General features: G+C 43.6%; 1 protein-coding gene across 1 annotated transcript in view; it reads left to right on the forward strand.

Moving 5' to 3' along the window:
• The first annotated feature begins 16620 nt into the window (after positions 1-16620).
• Positions 16621-18664, forward strand: part of HGFAC (HGF activator) — a 40927-nt gene continuing 38883 nt past the window's right edge. Inside the window, exons 1-2 of the mRNA XM_009817692.2 lie at positions 16621-16689; positions 18236-18290. Of these exons, the coding sequence (XP_009815994.2) occupies positions 16624-16689; positions 18236-18290 (121 nt within the window). The 5' untranslated portion in view covers positions 16621-16623. The remainder of the gene's footprint in view (positions 16690-18235; positions 18291-18664) is intronic.

An 18664-nucleotide genomic window follows, 5' to 3' on the forward strand; every position in this document is an offset into this window, starting at 1 on the left:
ATTTTTGAAGTGGAAGTAAAATCAGTTACTGGTGTAAAAAGATTAGGATTATTTTCTTAATATCTTCCTACCTGTCACATAACGTTTGGGAAGAGGTCCAGGTGGAATTTAGTCTTCTCTAATGCATTGCCTGGATGGATGTATGCAATAAGACCATTTTTATACAAGCAGTAAGAAGCACAAAAAAAAAAGCTGTGAATTTCCTCTTCTGGGAATAATAGCTGCTCCTGTAGCCAACACTGGTGATGTTTCCATACCAGAAATGTATATACTAATTACATAGTTGTGGGAGGGTCATCCAGGTCCCTCCTCATCACTGCTCTTGGTGTCTTAGCTTTGGGGGTGGCAGATTTTGTTATTGCTCTTTCGATAAGCGGTTAAGTGCCCCTCATTCTTCTTGTCGTTAATTCTAGTTTCAGTTAATCTTCTAGCCTTGGGCGGAGTTTTGAGAAAGAAAAGATACTTCAGACTACTGAACATGTTGCTTTTGCCAGCCCCTCCTTTTCCTCCTTTCCCATTTCTTCAGAAGAGGTTATGAGTCTGGACAAGCAAAAGCAAAAAAAAAAAAAAAAAAGTCTGGACAAAGAAATGAAAGCGTTGGACCTCTGCTCATCATTGTGAAACAATATTGAGTGTATATATTGAGACCTTCTGGTGGTTCACTGCTCTGAAATTATCGTGAGATTTAAAAAGTCATGTTGCATTGCTCCTAGACTGCAGATCCACACAGGCAGTAAGTCGAAAGCATTACAGTAATTATTCATTAACTTATCTTTCTTTGCTCCTAAAACCGACCAAGAATCATGAATTTTCTGAATAGCCAAAAATACTGGAGAGAGTCACTCAGTTTCTTAAACTCAAATCTGTAAGATGAGAAAGAGGTACCTATGATTTTATAAGAGTAAAGTAAGATTCCTAAAGCTTAAGAGTTATACATCAAATACTCCAGTGATATAAATGGACACAGAACCCATTAGCTGTAATACTTTAATTCTTTTCTACTGCTAAGTGCTTCTGCTCTTGATATTGAGGAAAACCCTTGTTAACATCAGGGTCAACTCAGTGTGTGACTGAATGAGGTTATATCCTATGAAATAGATGGTTTTTAAAAAACTTTCAAGATTAAACCCAATTCGAGACTCATGCTAAAATCATAGTGGTGTAACGACACTAGAGCCTTGGGGAAACACAGTGGGCAGCAACTGAGATCAGAACTAGGAGTGAGTGAACAGGCTTGGAAACGGATGTAACTGGGTACCACACTGCAGCGGACTGTGCTGTTAAAATACAGCCACAGCATACTGTGTGCGGTCTGACGTTGCAAGCACTCAGACTGCACCTGTGCTGAGGATAAAGGGGGAAAGCTTTTATACTGATCCACAGGATATGTTGTTTTGTATTGTACTATATGTCACCTCTGTGGGACACAACGTAACAAAACAGTCATAGCCCAATGATGTGAAAATATTTAAGTATCTATGTATTTTTCAAGTGGTTTTGCCATGTTTATTTCTTTTTTGTTGTTGTTGTATTTTGCTAATAATTGCCCATGGGAGGATATTTCTTTGCACAGATAAATGGCCACAATTTTTTTCTATCTTCTGGAAAATTAATAGCTTCGTTCTAATCAAGACCAACATTACACCAGTCAAACTCAGTAGAGGGCTTTTTGACCTGTGATATGCTTTGCACTTTTTGAGTGTCTTGGAAAATCAAATCCTGACTTCATACAAGTAAAAGCTTGAAATTCAAATACAATAATGACAGTCTTTATCAATCTCCGATCAGTATTTTAGATGAAACAAGGTTGCTTATCTTACATTGTGCAAGTGCGCTTAAGTGAGTGACTCTCAGTGAGCAACACAAAATTCTTCAGCTGGAAGAAGAGACAACTGAGGGGACGTATAATAAAGTCTGAAAAATCTTGAGTGCCATGGAAAGGGATTGACTATTCACACTCTTTCCTAATACAAGAATTAGGGGCCATCAGATGAAGCTAGTAGAAGCCAGGTTCAAATGAAAGAGTTGGTTCTTCAACTTCTCCTGTTTTCTTTCCACAAGCTGCTGTGCTCAGGAAAAAGGCAAAGAAAAATGCTAGTTTTAAATTCTGAGTGCAGCAAACTGGATTTGATTGTATCAAGGATTCAAAGGGAATTTGACAGCATGGGAGAGCCAAGCTGTGTGCAGGAAAATGAAGGATGTGAAAGAATGGAGTTTTCTTTAACATAGGGAAAAATCTTGGCACAATGCCTGGAAATCCTGTAAACAAAGGGACATGGGAAAAACCGTTCCTCCCCGTGCTGCACTGTTATGCCAGTTATTGGCATATTATTTAAAACAACCACTTCTTAGGACTCATGGAAATTCATTACTTAGTTGTAGAAATAATTAATAATATTAGCTCTCCTAGTCAATATCTGGCAAAATATAAAAGCTAAACCTACTGGAATCAGTTGCCACGGATCACAGAGTTAATAAAAATGAATGTGGACAGCCTGTCTCTGGTTGATGTCTTCCAAGATTTTACTAAGGATGTTGTCCAGTTTTAATTACTGCGTGACTTCAACATTATAATACGATTTTAAGTTGCCTCATTATACTGTGATTTCCACTACTAATGAAATCTACTTGCAGTTAAAAAAGCAGCCCAATTGAAGTGCTGCATGATAGCTTAATCCTTTATCTTGCCAGCTAGTTCCTAAAGATAATACGATTTTATGTGGCTTTATTTCTCTTTTACTTTTCCCAGTTTTCCTGTTGAAACTCCACTTGTACAGAGTTACTCTTACATCGCCTTAATTCCACCATGATAAATAAAAGGGGAATTTGGTCTCCCCATCCTCTTACGTGGAAGAGGGAGATCCACTGACCTATATCAGTACTCAAACTTGAAACTGTAACAACCAGTGATCTAAAAAAACCCCAACACTTAGAAAATCCTGCAGCATTCTAAATCTTATTTAATACACCAGTTCTCTCGTATTTCATTGTTGTCATGGTATTAGATTTTCAGATGGTAGCAGTTTCAGCCTCATAGGCTCCACAACGGTCACAGTTTTGTTGCTTTTTTTTGTTTTAAAGTCTCTGTGAAGACTGAAAAATATACATATAGGCAAACTTGCAAAGGGACTTCCCCCTTAGGATTACTATGGCAGTGTGCCTTGTCAACAAATCTGTGATATAAGACACATGCAAAATAAACCACTGCGCAATTTGGCTCTGGGGGACTGTATGACAAATAACCGATGTTTTTTGAAGGCACATAAACAGGCTTTGCAAAGAGGCTTTGCAAGAGATTTATGGCTCTGTGGGAAGGAGCCAATACCTGACTGTACCGTGTCCTTTCTCATGCCCCTGAAAGTCTTCTGGGAGCTATTTAATGTCTTTCAAGGATGCTGGGTCCTTCGTGCACTACTCCTCTGCCCAAAAGTTTTGGTCTGTTTTCTTGCATTTGCTATAGTGTGTATTGTTTTATTCCTCCTTCTCGTCTGATCCCAGAATCTACTGTTCTTTACAGAAAACTGTTAAAAGATGTGTCTCAGCCAGTAGCCTCCTTATCTCATTGTAGCAGAGATAGTCAGGACTCTAGGAGCTTATTTTGATTTTTTGGAAGTAGCCTGAGTTTCCTCACAAAACTGAAGTCCTTGCCAGTAGTTGTTTCCCAGTGGCAGTGCTGCTGCTCATCCCAGATCTCTCCAACACAGTATTAGTAGTGAATGTTGTCATTTAAAATGGTCTCTCCTGAGGTACTCGGTAGCTGGGAAACAAGGTGAGTGTGGGGTAGCGCGCCGTAGCGTCCGTGATGCAAACACCCAGGGGCATCTTTTCACAATTTCTCAAAGATTTTGAAAAGTTTCCAAAGGCTCAGTTAGACAAAGGCCATGGCCCAACGGCAGGTCCTTATCAAGAGGTGTGAGAAGCCAAAACCGTTGCAGGTCCAGGGCACTCCTCCTAACTCTCAACTGCAGCTCATTGTGTTCAGTTTAGAAACAGCCGCATTTTCTGCATTAACAGGCAGGTTTCCAAGCTTTGTGGGAATGTAGCAAACCTGTGTGACAACAGTGTTGCTCCGCGGAGAGCGTGGGTGTTTATCCTGCAGCAAAAACAAGTGGCGCATCCAAGTACTTCTCTCTGCCTGTGCTCTTGGAACAGCATCCCAAACTTAGCATTGTAGGGTACCGAACAGCCGGGACATCTGTGAACCCTAATCCAATGCCAATTAAAACACAGGAAAAGCTTTCATTGATCTTACTGAAATATTTCCTTGCTGTAGACCAACTGTCACTTTTAGCCAGGTTGCTTCTGATTTTTTTCTGAAGACCTTTATCCGTTGAGAAGTGCTGGATCATCAGGTGTCTGCAAATCTTTCCTGCATTACTCAAAATGTTAGCAAATCCAATATGTTACACGTCACCCAACATGTTTTCTGAATTGTTTGTGTGGAAGATAAGGAAAGAAAATTGTTTTTTTTTTCCTCATCCCAAGTGATCATTCTGTTGTACAGTCTAAAAATGTTGTTGTACAGACGTTGATTTGTATTCTTATTTTATTTGTGGTTCTGTCTTTAAACTTCTATATAATGACTTTCTAATATGAAAACGCACATTGGATTTATTTCTCATATCTTGTATCCCCATAGTATTAAGAAATCCTGTACCGCACAATAATGTTTATGGAACCTTAAGTATGTCAAACTCATTTAAAATGTTAATTGTATATGTGGTAAGTAAATAATTTATACCACTGGAACTGATAATGTTTCATTGATATCTAATTTCAATGTAGGGAAAAGATGTGAAAAGGTTTTTTCAGTTATTCTGGGACCTGCTGCCATTTGGACATCACAGCTTCAATGGAAGTATGAGGCAATGTGAAACTAGCCTGCATTTTATTAGATTTTGCAAAGATGTCTTCTTAAACCTGGCTTACGTAAAGAAATTCCTTTAAAAGAGGATTGTTAAGAATTTCTGCCAAATATTTATATACCTTAAAAATAGCTCATCCTTTGGAACTTAATAATAATGGGTTAGGTTTTTAGCCTTTAATTAATTCCTTTTGCTCTATTCTAGCAACACAAAGGGATTGCAAACCTGAGGTAAGGCAGCAGCTGAATGTTTTCCAGGTACAGTGTAATCCTCCTCTGGCTTCCCCTCCGCATAGCCTTGGTGAGTTGTCTAGCTCTGCTATTTCTGAGTGGACAGATGCATCAGAACTGCTCTGCCCTTGCAGCAGGCACTGCTAAAATATATGAATGCTCTACCCACCAGAGAGCAAGAGTGGAACAAACTGGGGGGGCCCAGTGGCTCAGTGTCTGCGTACACTAACCTGAATCAGTGGCATGATGCTCCTTAAACGATTTGCATCTCATTCACCATCCTCTTTGTTTGTTCTTTGAACACTGTGTGCCAGAGCAAGGGGGCATACAGAAGAAGTTTGAGTACCTATAGTAGAAAGTAACAACTGATGGGAATGGGATGAAATGCAACTCTTCCAAGTCCATGCTGACACCGTATTACTCCCCATGATAATCTCGTACGGGTTTCCAGTGACGATGCTGAACCCACCCCTGAAGGTACACAGAGCTGCAAAGCCCCCAGAGCATTTCCAAGCGCCCACAGCCCGCATCAAGCCTCAGGGCAGGTACTGTAAAGGCCACTCACCTACCTGACTGGAGAAGGCCCTGAAGTCCAAGCCCGGGAAGTGTATTCTTAAATACCTTATGTCTGCTTTGCCAGGACACACCAACCTGTACCTTGATTGCATTCTCTGCCTGGAAAGATCTGCTCACAATCTCAAACTAGTGTATAATTTAGTACAACTTCAAGCCTCAATTCCAGAGCAGGCTGATAAAGAAATGAAAGGCCAGCTAGAAGTTCATCTAATTAAAGCTAATCCTCTTGCTGTGGCATGATCTTAAATCAGGGCACAAAAATGAAACTAATGCCTCTCCCCATTCCTGCAAGAGATAACTGGGGTCTTTCTTAATGATTTGAGTCTTTCCCAGAAAGATGAAACCATGTGATGAGGGGAAACTACCCTTTAATTACTATTCTCCCTCATTTATAGACTTGCACAAGCATCTTTTTCAGTAACTGTATTTGCTAGTATACCAACAACATGAACTCAAATACTGACAATATCTACATAACTTCAACCTCTTCCACACTTTAAAATTTTCCAGTCAATACTATGGCCAGGATGAAGCAACGCCTTGCAGAGATCAGCCCTCTGTATGCAAAGCAGTTAGCTGAAACTTGTTTGCAACCCGGAGATAATCGGTGGTGGTGGACACATTTCTTTGATCTTGTCCTTGCTCATTTGAGCATTGAGTAAAACGTGTGCGTGTGTGTATCAGAAAATCCAGAACAACGCATGCCTCAGCCTCACTCCCTGGCCAGAGGGTGAAGGCACAAACAGGCAGATGTTCATCTTCCTGTCGGAAGGTGCTGGGTGGCACCGTCGGTCTTACACCACCTCAGTCTCCTGGAAAATGCTGGTCGTCCCATTGCATCTTGCCTGGTTGTTTTATGCTCTTGTGGGAAAGGGACAGATACAGAGGTATGAGATTTTGCTGCCATTCACTGCAATCACGTCAGCTTGTACCATGAAAGGACCCACTCTGCGGTGCCGTAAGATGTAATTTTCCTTTCTAAGCAACTGCGTAGTTAACAGGATTGGGCCTCATGTGAGCAAAAGAAAGTCCAGTTTAATTCAAAACAGACTTAACAGAGCTGATCTGAAAGTTAGGATTTCTCTTGTAGGTGATCCTGGCCGGGATCTTTGTGCCTATCTTTAGGTGTCTACTCCAAAGCTGCCTTTGTATCCTAAATATGGGTGTTGCTTTATGTATTTGTTAGAGATACAGTTAATACTGTCCATGGGTATAAAGAATTAATTGTTTAACACTGTCCATGAACATAAAGAACGATTTGTTTCATCCTTGAGTTGAAACATACTTTTGAACAAGTGACCCGTACCTTAAATTTCACTCTTCCATATTTTCTAGATCTCCATTGCTTATACTGGGAGCCTTGATAGCTACCTCAGATGTAAATACATATGCAGCAGGTCCCTGAAGCTAGCTGGGGTGACTCTGATCTGCCAGTTTCTCCTGATGTGTGAACAATGTAAGTCAATGACAGCTCAGATTGTTTCTGCAGCAATTACACAGAGCAGCAATTACATTTCTGCAGCAATTACAAGGAGTGGCACTGGAGGTACAGGGAAAGGAGGGGAAAAAAACAGAGAGAAAGAAATACAGCGGGGAGATTGGCCAGGTTGTGAAATCTTTAGCCTAAGCCTATTCTTGAGGCCAGCAGTGAGATAGCGAGTGGTTCACAAATCACTTCTGAAGTCATGATCTGTGCAGCGGGGAGAGGGCTGCTCACCAGGAGGGACCCAGTTTCTTCCCGGTACATCTCTGCCTGCCTTACACTTGGGATCACGGGAAAAAGGCTTTAGATTTTTGTCAGGGACAGAATCCCTATTGATTTGGTGAAAAAACCGTGCAGCAGTCTCCAACAGGATGAGACTGTGGACAGTCGGGAGCAGAGGGAGGTAACAGAGAAGAGGAGGCCGTGAGCAGCGGGGCTTTTGTATGCAGTGGTGGAGGAGCCCTGGTTGAGGGGCACCCACGTCACTCCCTACAGGAGGCAAGCTTATCTCCCTGCCTACCCGTTACGTTACCAGCTCTCCCAAACGCACCCCGAGGCGTGGGACTGTGGTCCGAGGGTTGGGCTCCTGCGTAGGAACAAGAGCTTGGCAGCAGGGAGACCGAGGGGAGAAGCTGGGGGAGAAAGGCAGTGGGAGGAAGAGGCAGGAGGGGAAAAGGGATAAAGGAGATTTGTGTCTGATGGGGAAGAAATTGCAATTTGTTGCTGTCCTAAGCAGCCGACTGCTTGACTGGAGCAACGCTTACCCACAGTATGGTTAGAAATACCCTCTGGGGACAATCCCTTAGAGGTTTGCCACCAGATTTGTAATGCAAAATCCCCAGGGAAAGCCTAGGCAAACACTATGCTAGATTAACAGGGTGAAAATACAGACTGATAAATCTAAGGTGAGTATCCTTATGACGACACTGCAAAATCGAGTGCCCAAGCAGCCCTGTTGGCCCTGGACAACTGCCGCAGCGACACAGAGTGACAGGAGCGCTCCCTGCGCAGGGGGCAGGTTTAGCGGAGGGCACCTCATTTTGTGGCTCCCCTGGTCACCATAGCCAAAAGGCTGATCAATGGCTGTCACCTGGCTCTTCAACCCTTGGCATATGAGTTATCTGCAAAGCAGAAAGTGAATGTTTAATAAGACATCTGGTTTCCATTCATATATATAGATGGAAAAAAATATATATAGAAAATATATGTGTGTATATATATACACGTTTCTATACAGGATATTATTAGGGCTGCAATCAGAATAATTAGAGCACTATTCGTGAACGCTGCTCTCCACCCTACCATGGGAAATAACCCCGAAGTCGAGGCAGGCTGTGGGGCTGGTGTCCTTCCCATGGGGCTGTCTCTTCCCCATTAGTCCTCTTTCCCACTTGGAAAGGGAAGACTTCAACTGCCTTCAGCTGCAGCGGTGGAGCCACCTTCCCTCACACATGCCTGACTTATAGACCATTTTAAAGTATGCCATGGGGGCGTCTAATATGCTAATGAAGAAAGTGGGTGGAATAGCAGGAATTTGAGCACAGCTAAAAATGTACATGCCTAACAATTGCAAATCAGCCTGTGCTGAAGTTACCTAAATGGATTGGCATTGGTGGAAGGTGGGTGCCTCTACACCTCTTCTTGTCAGTTTTCAGTGAGTATACAGCTAAAAAAATCATACGCCTCTGTATATGGGCCTACTGTTTCAGCCAGGGTTATCAGCAAAGGTTTATATCAAAGTCCTTGAAAAATACAGTTACCTACTTTCCACTCTTATTCATATACAGTAGGAGGAACAGTCTCTTCAGGCAAACACATCCTAGACTGGTTGCAGGCATAGTGTTTTCGGCATGTCATGACATCTGAGTGTATGAGCAGATCTAAGTATCATCTTGAAATGGACTTCTAAAATCTTGGCTAGTTTTTGCAACTAGATCCATGTCTGGAGTGTATAAATGAAGGTTCCGCATATTGTGGCTTGTAGCAAAGCCTTAAATCACTCACAGATTTGTGTGATTAGGGGTATAAAATCAGTCTGGTTTTCTTTCTGCAGCTCAAACTCAGCTCTTCCATTGTTACTTTTATATGATTTGATTTTTGAGATCAGAACTAAAGTTTTTGGGATGCATGAAAGAAACATTTGTAAGCACAGCTGCAGGTAGAGGCTTTTTAAATATATACCTGCAACTGCAGTGGCTGAATCTGGCTAAAAGTGGGATTTCACAGAGAAGAAAGCAAGAAGCCATTACAAAACCAGTGCACACAAAGGTGGTCAATTGAAAAAAGAAGAATCACAGGCAGAATATTGTCTGATACCGCATCCTGCCAAGGCAAAGCCATACCAATGGGAAAAAGTATCCAGGAGGTCGTGCTCGCATAGTTGCAGCCTGATCAGTATGTTATATGCCTCTTTGGGACGGTAAATGTTAGCAGGAAAAACTGGTGTGGGAATGGATGAAACGGGGCTACAGCTGCAGGGAAGGTACAAAAAAATGGGGAGAGTCTTCCTAGGAGGGCTGAAACCAGAGGAGGGCATGCCCCGGGTGTTCGCTGCTGCTGCAGAGATCCCATCTGAAAGGCTGCACCTTCTGGGTGCTGCTCGGTCGAGGGTCTTGTGCCCGCTCCTGCCAGGCGCAGGTGATGAGGAAAGGCTGTGAAGCTCTGGGCTAGGGAAGGGAGATGAGTACAACAACCCTCTGACTGGGGAGGGACTCACAAGGTCTGATACTTTTAGCTGCAGGTAGGTATAGCTCTGAGCACTGACCCAGCGGGGTGGGAAGAGAAGATGCTAGTGGAGAGCAAGAGCAAAGAGGCCATGTCTGAGGGGCAGCGGTGAGATGAGCAGAAGTGGCAGATGAGCACCAGGATGTGGGTTTTGGTGAAGAGGGATGTTTAATGAAAACACGCCAAGGCCAACTGAGGAACCATGGGAGAAAAATTCAGGAGACCAGGGGCAGATCCATCTCCATGGGGAGCCGTGATGGTAACGTGAAGGTCTGCAGAGCTGCCGAAGGAGTGGCCCAAGCCCTGTAGAAGGCAGAGGGGAGAGGAAGTCCGGATAATGCAATGAGACCGGCTTATGCATGGAAGGAAGATGTTCATCTGATTCCGCGCGCTAGGGAGGCAGTGGAGGCTGCTGGCAGGGTCGTGGTCCAGGATGGGAGACCCACAGCCAGCGTGTCAGTGAGGGATGAGGTTGGTGAGGGAGTGAGATCAAAAAAATAACACAACAGATCTGAGAACGGTTTCAGTCCCTGGAGAGAAGAGAAAGGAAATCAGTGCAGAAAACCCCAGCGCTGTGAGCTCGTGGGTGGGGGAAGCCAGGAGAGCTGCGAGAGGTGCTGGAGGAGTGTGGGAGGTGAGAGGAGTGAGGAGGAGTAAACATTTGGGTGAAGGCGTATCTTTCTGTCCCAGAAAGCAGCAGCGCCAAATCCGTGTTTGCTGGATCCAAGCTGCCCAGCAACCAGCCTTTTGCAGCTGTGCTTTTACCAGCCTCGCTGCCTCTAGGAGAGGGGAGGATGGTTTGTTAAAGGATTTGTTTGCTCTGTTACGGTGTGGCAGAGGTTATGCACAGCTTGGGGACTGCAAGTGTTAACAGCAAAGTCTGGTGCAGGAGAGGATGGACTGGGACTCCAACTCTCTCTGAAAGCCAAAACCATGTTGATTTTTTTCCCTGGGATTTCTGAAGTTCCCAGGAAGAGGAAGGGGTGACACCCAGAGGTGTGGTGGTTGCAGCGTAGCTGGGTTTTACACTGTTTAAGGTCCGTGTGAATAACTCAGCTTTTCAGTTTGATTTGAGACAAAGCTTTTCTTTTCCCTTGCTGAAATAAGCAAAGAAATAAAATTATTTCAGCTTTCTTCCTTTGCACGCGGCATTAGCAAGAGGAACGCAATGGCTTTACTCTAGGCACCGCTCCAGAACAGAGAAGAGGAGGTGGAGGCTTACTTCTTGCCCAGCGGTGAAGATGTTGGTTTTGGATGTGAGCGACCAGATTGAGGTTGCACCGTTTCCTGAGACACGTCTGATCCGTGCCCTGCCGCGTGGGGCAGCCCTGAGCAGTAGGTGTGAGAGGGAAGGGGAGGGCTCCCTCATGCACTCCCAGTGTTGCTGCATTGCCTTATTTTAAAATCTTTAAAAAGTCACTTGACTTGGAGCCTGTGAGTATTAGCCTCAGTTCTGGTGACTGTGAAATTCATTAAGTAACGGGGACAGCTGAGTTTTGGTAATGGCTCCCAGGACCAGAGGATGGGAATGGTCTCAAGCAACGGAGATGAAGGAAATCCCATCTAACAGCATGACAAAAAGGTCTGCAGTGTGGTTTGCAGGTCCCCCAGAGGAAAAGAAAAGAAAGTTGGGAGGGTTTGTACACCAGTCTCACGTCGGCACCAAGTCCCTTGCTAGTACACCAGGAGCAGAATCGCCACACGTGATTTGCTCGCATCCTACCCTCCTTGAAAGATGAATTTGAAGTTGTATTTTTCATGCTAGAAATAATTCTAATTACTTCCAATTCATGTGCACTCACCAGGTTGTATAAACATCTCGGACACAGCACGCTTGCAGAGACTTTAGATCTAGCAGAGACTTTAGATCTAGCACTAGTTCCATTGCGCCAACGATGCTGTAGCCTGCAACTGTCTCCTTATCCGGGAAGCTGGCTTTGAGCTTCCTAACAGTAATGCCAGCTAAAGCCTGGGCACCAGATCATCGCAGGAGGCAGCACTGCCCCCTTAGCTGGCTGCCATATGTTACCTTCCAAAGGGACAAAGAACCTGGCTTTGAAAGAAGAAAACCTTGTTACCTTATCACTATGGAAAACCATAGAAGTTTGCAAAAAATACATGGGGGAATCAGTTAGTCATTAGAAAAGATTATAATTTTTCTTCACTTTTGCAGTAGCTGAGTGGTAGATTTTTCAGAAACGTTTACAATGGTCAGGAAATAACATAAAAATGGAGAACACTGACGAACTTGCAGTCATGGACTAACCGGTCCCCTCGGTAGCTGGTACACAGGAATGAATGCAAATGGATGTGTGTGTGTTTAAACTTGTCTTTTCCACTTATGCCTAGTGAACTAATTGATGGGAAAAAAACCCCCCAATTTTATTATTTCATATTGGTGACTGACTCAGTTAATTTACTTTTTGTTGGTATTTAATTATTTCGGGTGGTTGTTAATATCATTTCATTATTACTAAGTAGCTTAGAGTCTGGGGTCAGTCTGGGCTTTTATTAATGATCGTTAAATTTAAAGAAATAAAATGTGGAAAGTGAGGAAAAGGCAGACGTATGAGGCAGCATTATCAGTATTTGCTATACTCCCTGCAGCAAGGATTTCTGTCTCTTTCTGCTCATTTAATGTGTGTTTATTTGCCTTTTCATTTTCCCATGATGATGTCAATATTAAGGGAAAAATGCTGAAACTGAAGGATTTTAGCCTTTGATACAGAAGGATTACAGCCTGCATAGACAATAAAGAGTTCCTAGTCTTATTTTGAAACCTTTCATTGACTTCAGCAGTAGCAGAATCTGGCTCTAAATTCATTTGGATTGTGTGTGCTCCACAGGACATGTTCAATATTATGTGCAGCAAATTTAAGAATCAGAATGTGCCTTTCTTTAAAAGGAAAATGGAATTATCTTAGAAAACAAGAACGAGACTCTAGCTGCAGTGTCACTGGTGGGATGAGCTGCAACACAGGCTCCAGGCCTTAGAGCTGCCAAATATTCTGTCACCCTAAAGCCAGGTCTTTCCTCTAGCTCCTATTGCCAGATTTTCTCTCTTTTTATACACACACATATTTATATTTATATTTATATTTATATTTATATTTATATTTATATTTATATTTATATTTATATTTATATTTATTTATATTTATATTTATATTTATATTTATATTTATATTTATATTTATTTCTATTTCTATTTCTATTTCTATTTCGTTTCTAGTTCTATGTCTTTAGTGTTTTACAGAGCCTCATTTGAAATGGGTGCTAGATGAAATCTAAAATCTAATGCTAGGGACTTTATCTTGAATGCCATATGGATTGTTTCCATATCTTCATTGTTTTTCTCGTTGTTAGGATATTTGCTCCATACACACCTGACTCTTTTCTCCCTTAATGGAAGGTTTCCTTCAGTAGGCTGGAAATAATGAGTCACAGATGAATTGATTTGAGAAGGTTAAGGAGAGCAGCTCTGTGGGCTCATCAGCCTGACCCTTGGGGTGGTGGTTTTGGCATGGTGCCTGGGGTCTTGCAGGCTGGTGGGTTCTGAGCTGCAGTGATACAAACCAAACAGCATCTCCTCCCTACAGAAGACTACATTTCTCTCATGGTAGGCATCCCCAAAGGTCTTAACAATGTGCAATCTGGTGATACCTGAGCGTGAGAGTGGCTCTCTGGTCTTTGGCAGAGGCAGAGGGCTGCTGCGGGTGTGGACCTTTTGATGCTCTGTGTGCTGAGGAGGTGGCTGGCTGTGTGCACCGGGTCTGCCTTCGTCTCCGGTTGGGCTGTGCCTGAGGTCAGGTGTAATTCCCGTCAACTGTCTGAGCACCAGCGACTGCGGCACCGATGTACACAAGTAAGTAAAAAAGTTTACACTTACTGAAACTCCCTATGCTCTGTGCTGCTTATTTTTCTCCCAATTTTATTATCTTCACTTTGGAAGCACTGTGCATCTGGATTCTTGAAGGAGAGGCTGCGGAGTCAGGTGTGAACACATGTTGGGGGAAGGGACGGCCTCCCTGCGTGGTGCCTCTCTGCCTTTGGGGTCATTCCCAGCTTGCCCAGCACCGTGCTGATGGATGGCTCTATCTGGAACGGCGTAAAACGGGACCAGCGTAAGGGATTCAGGTGTCTCAGCAATCTTTCCCCAGGTTTGTTCCCCAGCTGTCCCTCCATGCACTCTTCTTGTGCTGCTCATGGCCAAAAGCTTCACATGGTGATACACAATAATCTGCATCCAAGATCTTGTTCATCACCCTCATGAACTCCCAAGTGCCCAAAACCCTGTGAGGTTTATAAGAATTCAGTATCAAAACTGAATCTTCAGTTTTCTGAGTAGTTTCTTGCCAATGAGATACAATGTTTCTCAAAAAAATATGTTGCATACTTCATTTTTACTCATTCTAGGAAAAGCCTGATGAAGGCAGGCAGACGTTCTTCTGGCTATAAACAGCTGAAAGAGTCACTGATCATTTAACATAATTTACAAAAAAACGCACCTTAAATTCTGCCTTTTCTCTGTGGCCATAAGACCTGTTCAGACACCTCTCTGCTGAACCAATGCAGGCAGCATACATGTAGCAGTTAGGGGTTTTTAATGATTCATATCTGTCTGAACCCTGAAATCACTGTTCGGTTGTTATTCAGACCTTACTCAGGGGTAATTCCCATTATATGGTGGTGCTTCTCTGGCAGCTGTGCCAGCTCCTGGCTTTGACGTCTTTTCCCCTTGCTTTGTGCCAGCACCGCCCTATCTGTTGAAGTGGCTCCTGGTGTTGGTGCTTCTTCCTTTTTCTTATGTTGAGGAATCGGTTTGAGCTAAAAGCTTAGAGTTGTGACTCCCCAGAAAGACAGTCTGCAACTCTTGCTTGTAGTTCGATGCCTATGAACTACAGCAACAGGGAGCAGACACACGGAATGCATTCTTGCTTTTCTTCTTTCTTACTTTTAGGTATGGGAAAATGCTTTCCTGCAACCTGCCTTGGTCACCACAGAAATACAGTGTTTCTGGTCCTGGGAGTGCATGGTTTTTATTCTGGAAATGGGTGGAAGAGGGTGTTTCCGCAGCTTTAAAGAAGTATCTTCCTCCTCCCTTTGCTGTCCAGTCCTTGTTCCCCTGCTCCTCTCTTTCCACAGAGCTTTTGGGAACTCCGGATGGAATAGCAGCTAATGGCTTTTTTTGCTTTCTTTGCACAATTTCAGTAGCCTGGATGGTAAGCAGATGTCTACAAGCCATTGTATAGGCATTACTAGTTTGAAGCCTCATGGCCAAAGTCAGGAATGAGGGTAGGAAGCGGAAATCTATGTTCCAGCTTTGCCAGGTGTCCCTGGGCAGATCAGACTGTCTGTACATCCTATTTCCATGTCTGAAATGAGTGAAAATAAGACAGATCTATTCCACAAGTCTATTCTGAAGCTTTGTTTACTTCAAATCTTCAGGCAAGAAACAATGCATAGAGGCAAAGAATTTTTTTCTGCTTGTTTGCTCTTTGCTGGATTTTGGGAAGAAAATTCCAAATTGGCCTGGTTCCTGCTGTTTCAAGCCTTGCTGACAGTAGGAAAGTTTTGTCCATAAGCCTATAGATGCATAACTGTGCTAACAAGAGCTATTACTGTAACGACAGACACAGCAGTGTGCTAGCATAGCCAGCCAAAATCCCCTCCAACATTACAAACCATCATGGCAAAATTGTGCTGGGGCAGCTCCACTGCACTGCTGGGCCCTACTGCCATAGTCTCGTTGGGTTAAAAAAACCCCCAAATCACATCCCTTCCATAGCTGTGCTGTGAAACTTCAAAGGGTAGAGCGCAACTTAAGCAAGGACTATGGTATTCTTTCTGTTGTTGTGGCTGTGGGGATTTTGGGTGTGAAGAGGTGCGGTCCCTGATTGACGGGACATGGCTGGCAAAAGCCTCAAGCATAGACACAGTTGTACCAGCCAAATCTGTGGATTTTGGTTGTGGGGCAAGGTGGGGCTGAAACAGGCTCAGGTGAAATCTCAGTTTTAGCAATACGCTCTGCATCCCTGTTAGAAATGCTTCTGCAGTGCAGCTATCTCAGCCAAACACTTCCAAGCCAGAGATGGCTTTGCTCAGGTGGCTGTAGAAAGGAGCTTTTTGGTACACTAAATGTTTTGTTACAGTAATGTCTATTTTCTTTCTTTTTCATTTTCCCAGTCTGTTGCTGAAGGGCTGCTGTTGTAAGTCACGGCTGGGCAGGTAACCGTCTGTTAATGAGTAATTCTCCTGTCTGATATCCGCATTGATCAGGCCCATATTTTGCAATGTAATGTCATCTCCTGAGTGGGCTTGCTTGGAGCTCCTTGTTATTGCTGTACCATGCTTTTAATTAGCTCCTGAAGGGAAAGAGATGGCAAATGTCTGGATGGTAAATAGTCTCTGATTACAAGCAACATTGGATCAGCTCCTCTGGAGGTGCTCTTAAACGCTTGCCAAGTATACCAGCGATCATCTCTGAGGGTCAGGCACTTTGTAAACTCCTCACTCCCTGCAGTTTAGGGAGAGTACCTCACTACATGGCATTCCCATCTACCCACAAAAACATTAATGATTAACAATGATAACAGCTCTGCTTGCTTACTTAGAAAACTAAAATACCCTAAAGACAAGTAAATCAGTCCCTTGCAAAAGCTTGTTGCTGAATTACCCTCCGGCTTCAGCCCAGCCCTGGAAGTTTCCCTCTGCCAGGCAAAACCTTGGCGAGAGGAGAGCAAAGATGAAAGTCTGTGCTCCTTTCACTGTTGTCTTGGCTCTGACTCTGAGCAGTGACTGTGCAAGGATGGTAAGTCTGATTCTTCTGTTTTGGAGTGGTGGATCACCTAGGTGCTGGCTGGCAGGACAATGTTGCCTTGGGGTTGGATGAGTGAAGCTGCCGACCAGACTGAAAGGAAGAGCGCTTCAAATGAAAACCAAAAGGGATTTGCTAGATGAAGGCTCACAGCAATGCTGACTAAGCGGGGGGCCTGTAGGGTAGCTGGTTCCATACATATCTGCATTTAAAGAAATTGCTTGCATCCATGCCCTGCTAGGGAGGAAGAATGGGAAGGGAGGAAGGACCACAAAAATCAAAATACTTTGAAAACGCATCTCAGAAATCTGTTGACACAAGCAAGTACCTGCAGTAGCATGGAAAGAGAGTGCAACCCCACCAGACTTTACTGCTACCTGGTAACTGAACGTGCCAGCTTAGGTAACCATCTCCTTCTTTTCAAACCTCTCCCTGTTTTCATGCCATACCCTTCAGTGTTTTCATCGTGCGCTTTGTGTCTTTTTTTTGGGTATGTCTGCAAGGCAGCTGCAGCACCGCTGAGCGTGGCTGTGCCGGTTTGACTTTGCTAGTTTGCTTAAACCCCACCATGGCCTGGCATCCACCATGGACTGGCAGCGCAGCTAATAGTCCCAGTTGTGTGGCTTTATGATTAGCCTTATTTCACTAGCTAGTTTACAACTAGCTGAGATATACTTGAATGATGCTATAATCCTAACGATCCCAGCAAAGTACAGAAGTATCTCCTTCGACATTGCATGTGGGAGCAGAAAGGAATTTTCCTGGTGCCCAGGAAAAGATCAGCCCTGGCTGAAGCCTTTGGAGACTGCTCAGTGCTGGCAGAGTCAGTGTAGAGTGCAAGAACTGTTCCTTCCTCAGAACTGTTCAAGCCCTCCCTATATATCTTAGCAACAGCTTTGTCTTATCCCTTACTTGTCATGATGTCCCCTATCCAGTTCTGCGTTCATGATGTGCTGCTTTCTTGAGTGCTTTTGTGATATTTTTATTTTGCTATAGTTCAGCTGTCAGCACCTTTGGCGGCAGCAGCACTTGATGTGTATTACCATTTTTTATTATTTCCTGTGGCTTAAAATCAGCTCAGCGTAGTGCTCTTCGCTCGCTGATAGGCGAACCCAAATAAAGTAGAGGTTGCTTTTTTTAACTAATGCCCTGGGGGATACAGCTAAATGGCAGGAAAAGTCAAATGCTGGAATATTATCTGTAACTGTGAACAGGCCCCAGAATGTATGTATGCTTCCTGCCGAGAGAAATAGGAGATGTGTCCCTTGGCGATAGAAAGATATAATGGAACAGAGCTTTGGCTTTTTTTGTGCTGTGCTGGGTTTTCCTGGTTTAACAGAGACCTTTCATGAACAGTGTTTATCTACCCTCTTTCACCAGACTGTGCCCCAGCAGAAATCACACGCAAATAATGAGATCTTTGCAGAAGCACTGGGAGAAACACAGTTTCAGGGCACCCTGGAAAGCACGTTTGTCTCTGTAGGATGGTTCCCAGAGTGAATATGTGTCTCCAATCCACATTCTTTTTTTCTTTTTGTAGCACTACAAATCTGAGGCAGGAAGAGGCTCAAAACATGAGTTCACTCACCTACAAGGTACAAAGTAAATTCCAATAGGTTTCATGACAGTAAGAATGATCTGCTGTCTGTATCCATGCTGTGCAAGTCAGTAGTAAGCCTGTCTTTGTTTCAACATGAATAAGGATTATGGAATGGTAATGCCAATATTAATTTCTGTGTAGAGGGGAATTTGGGATTAGCTCAGGAATCTCAGGTGATTTTCCTTCAGGTGTGGATTAATGGGAAGGTGTTGATGGGGTTTTAGGTTGAGCTGGCGTGGCTTATATTCACTCATAACATGCTGTGGCTGTAGATGTGCAACTCCCTTTCTTTTAATCAGAGCTGCATCTGCCCTGTGACTTTAAAGTACATCATAAGCTCTTTGTGTGTATAGGCTCAATTTCTGCCAC

This window comes from Gavia stellata, chromosome 5 (assembly GCF_030936135.1).
Source record: "Gavia stellata isolate bGavSte3 chromosome 5, bGavSte3.hap2, whole genome shotgun sequence".
Lineage (NCBI taxonomy): Eukaryota > Metazoa > Chordata > Aves > Gaviiformes > Gaviidae > Gavia > Gavia stellata.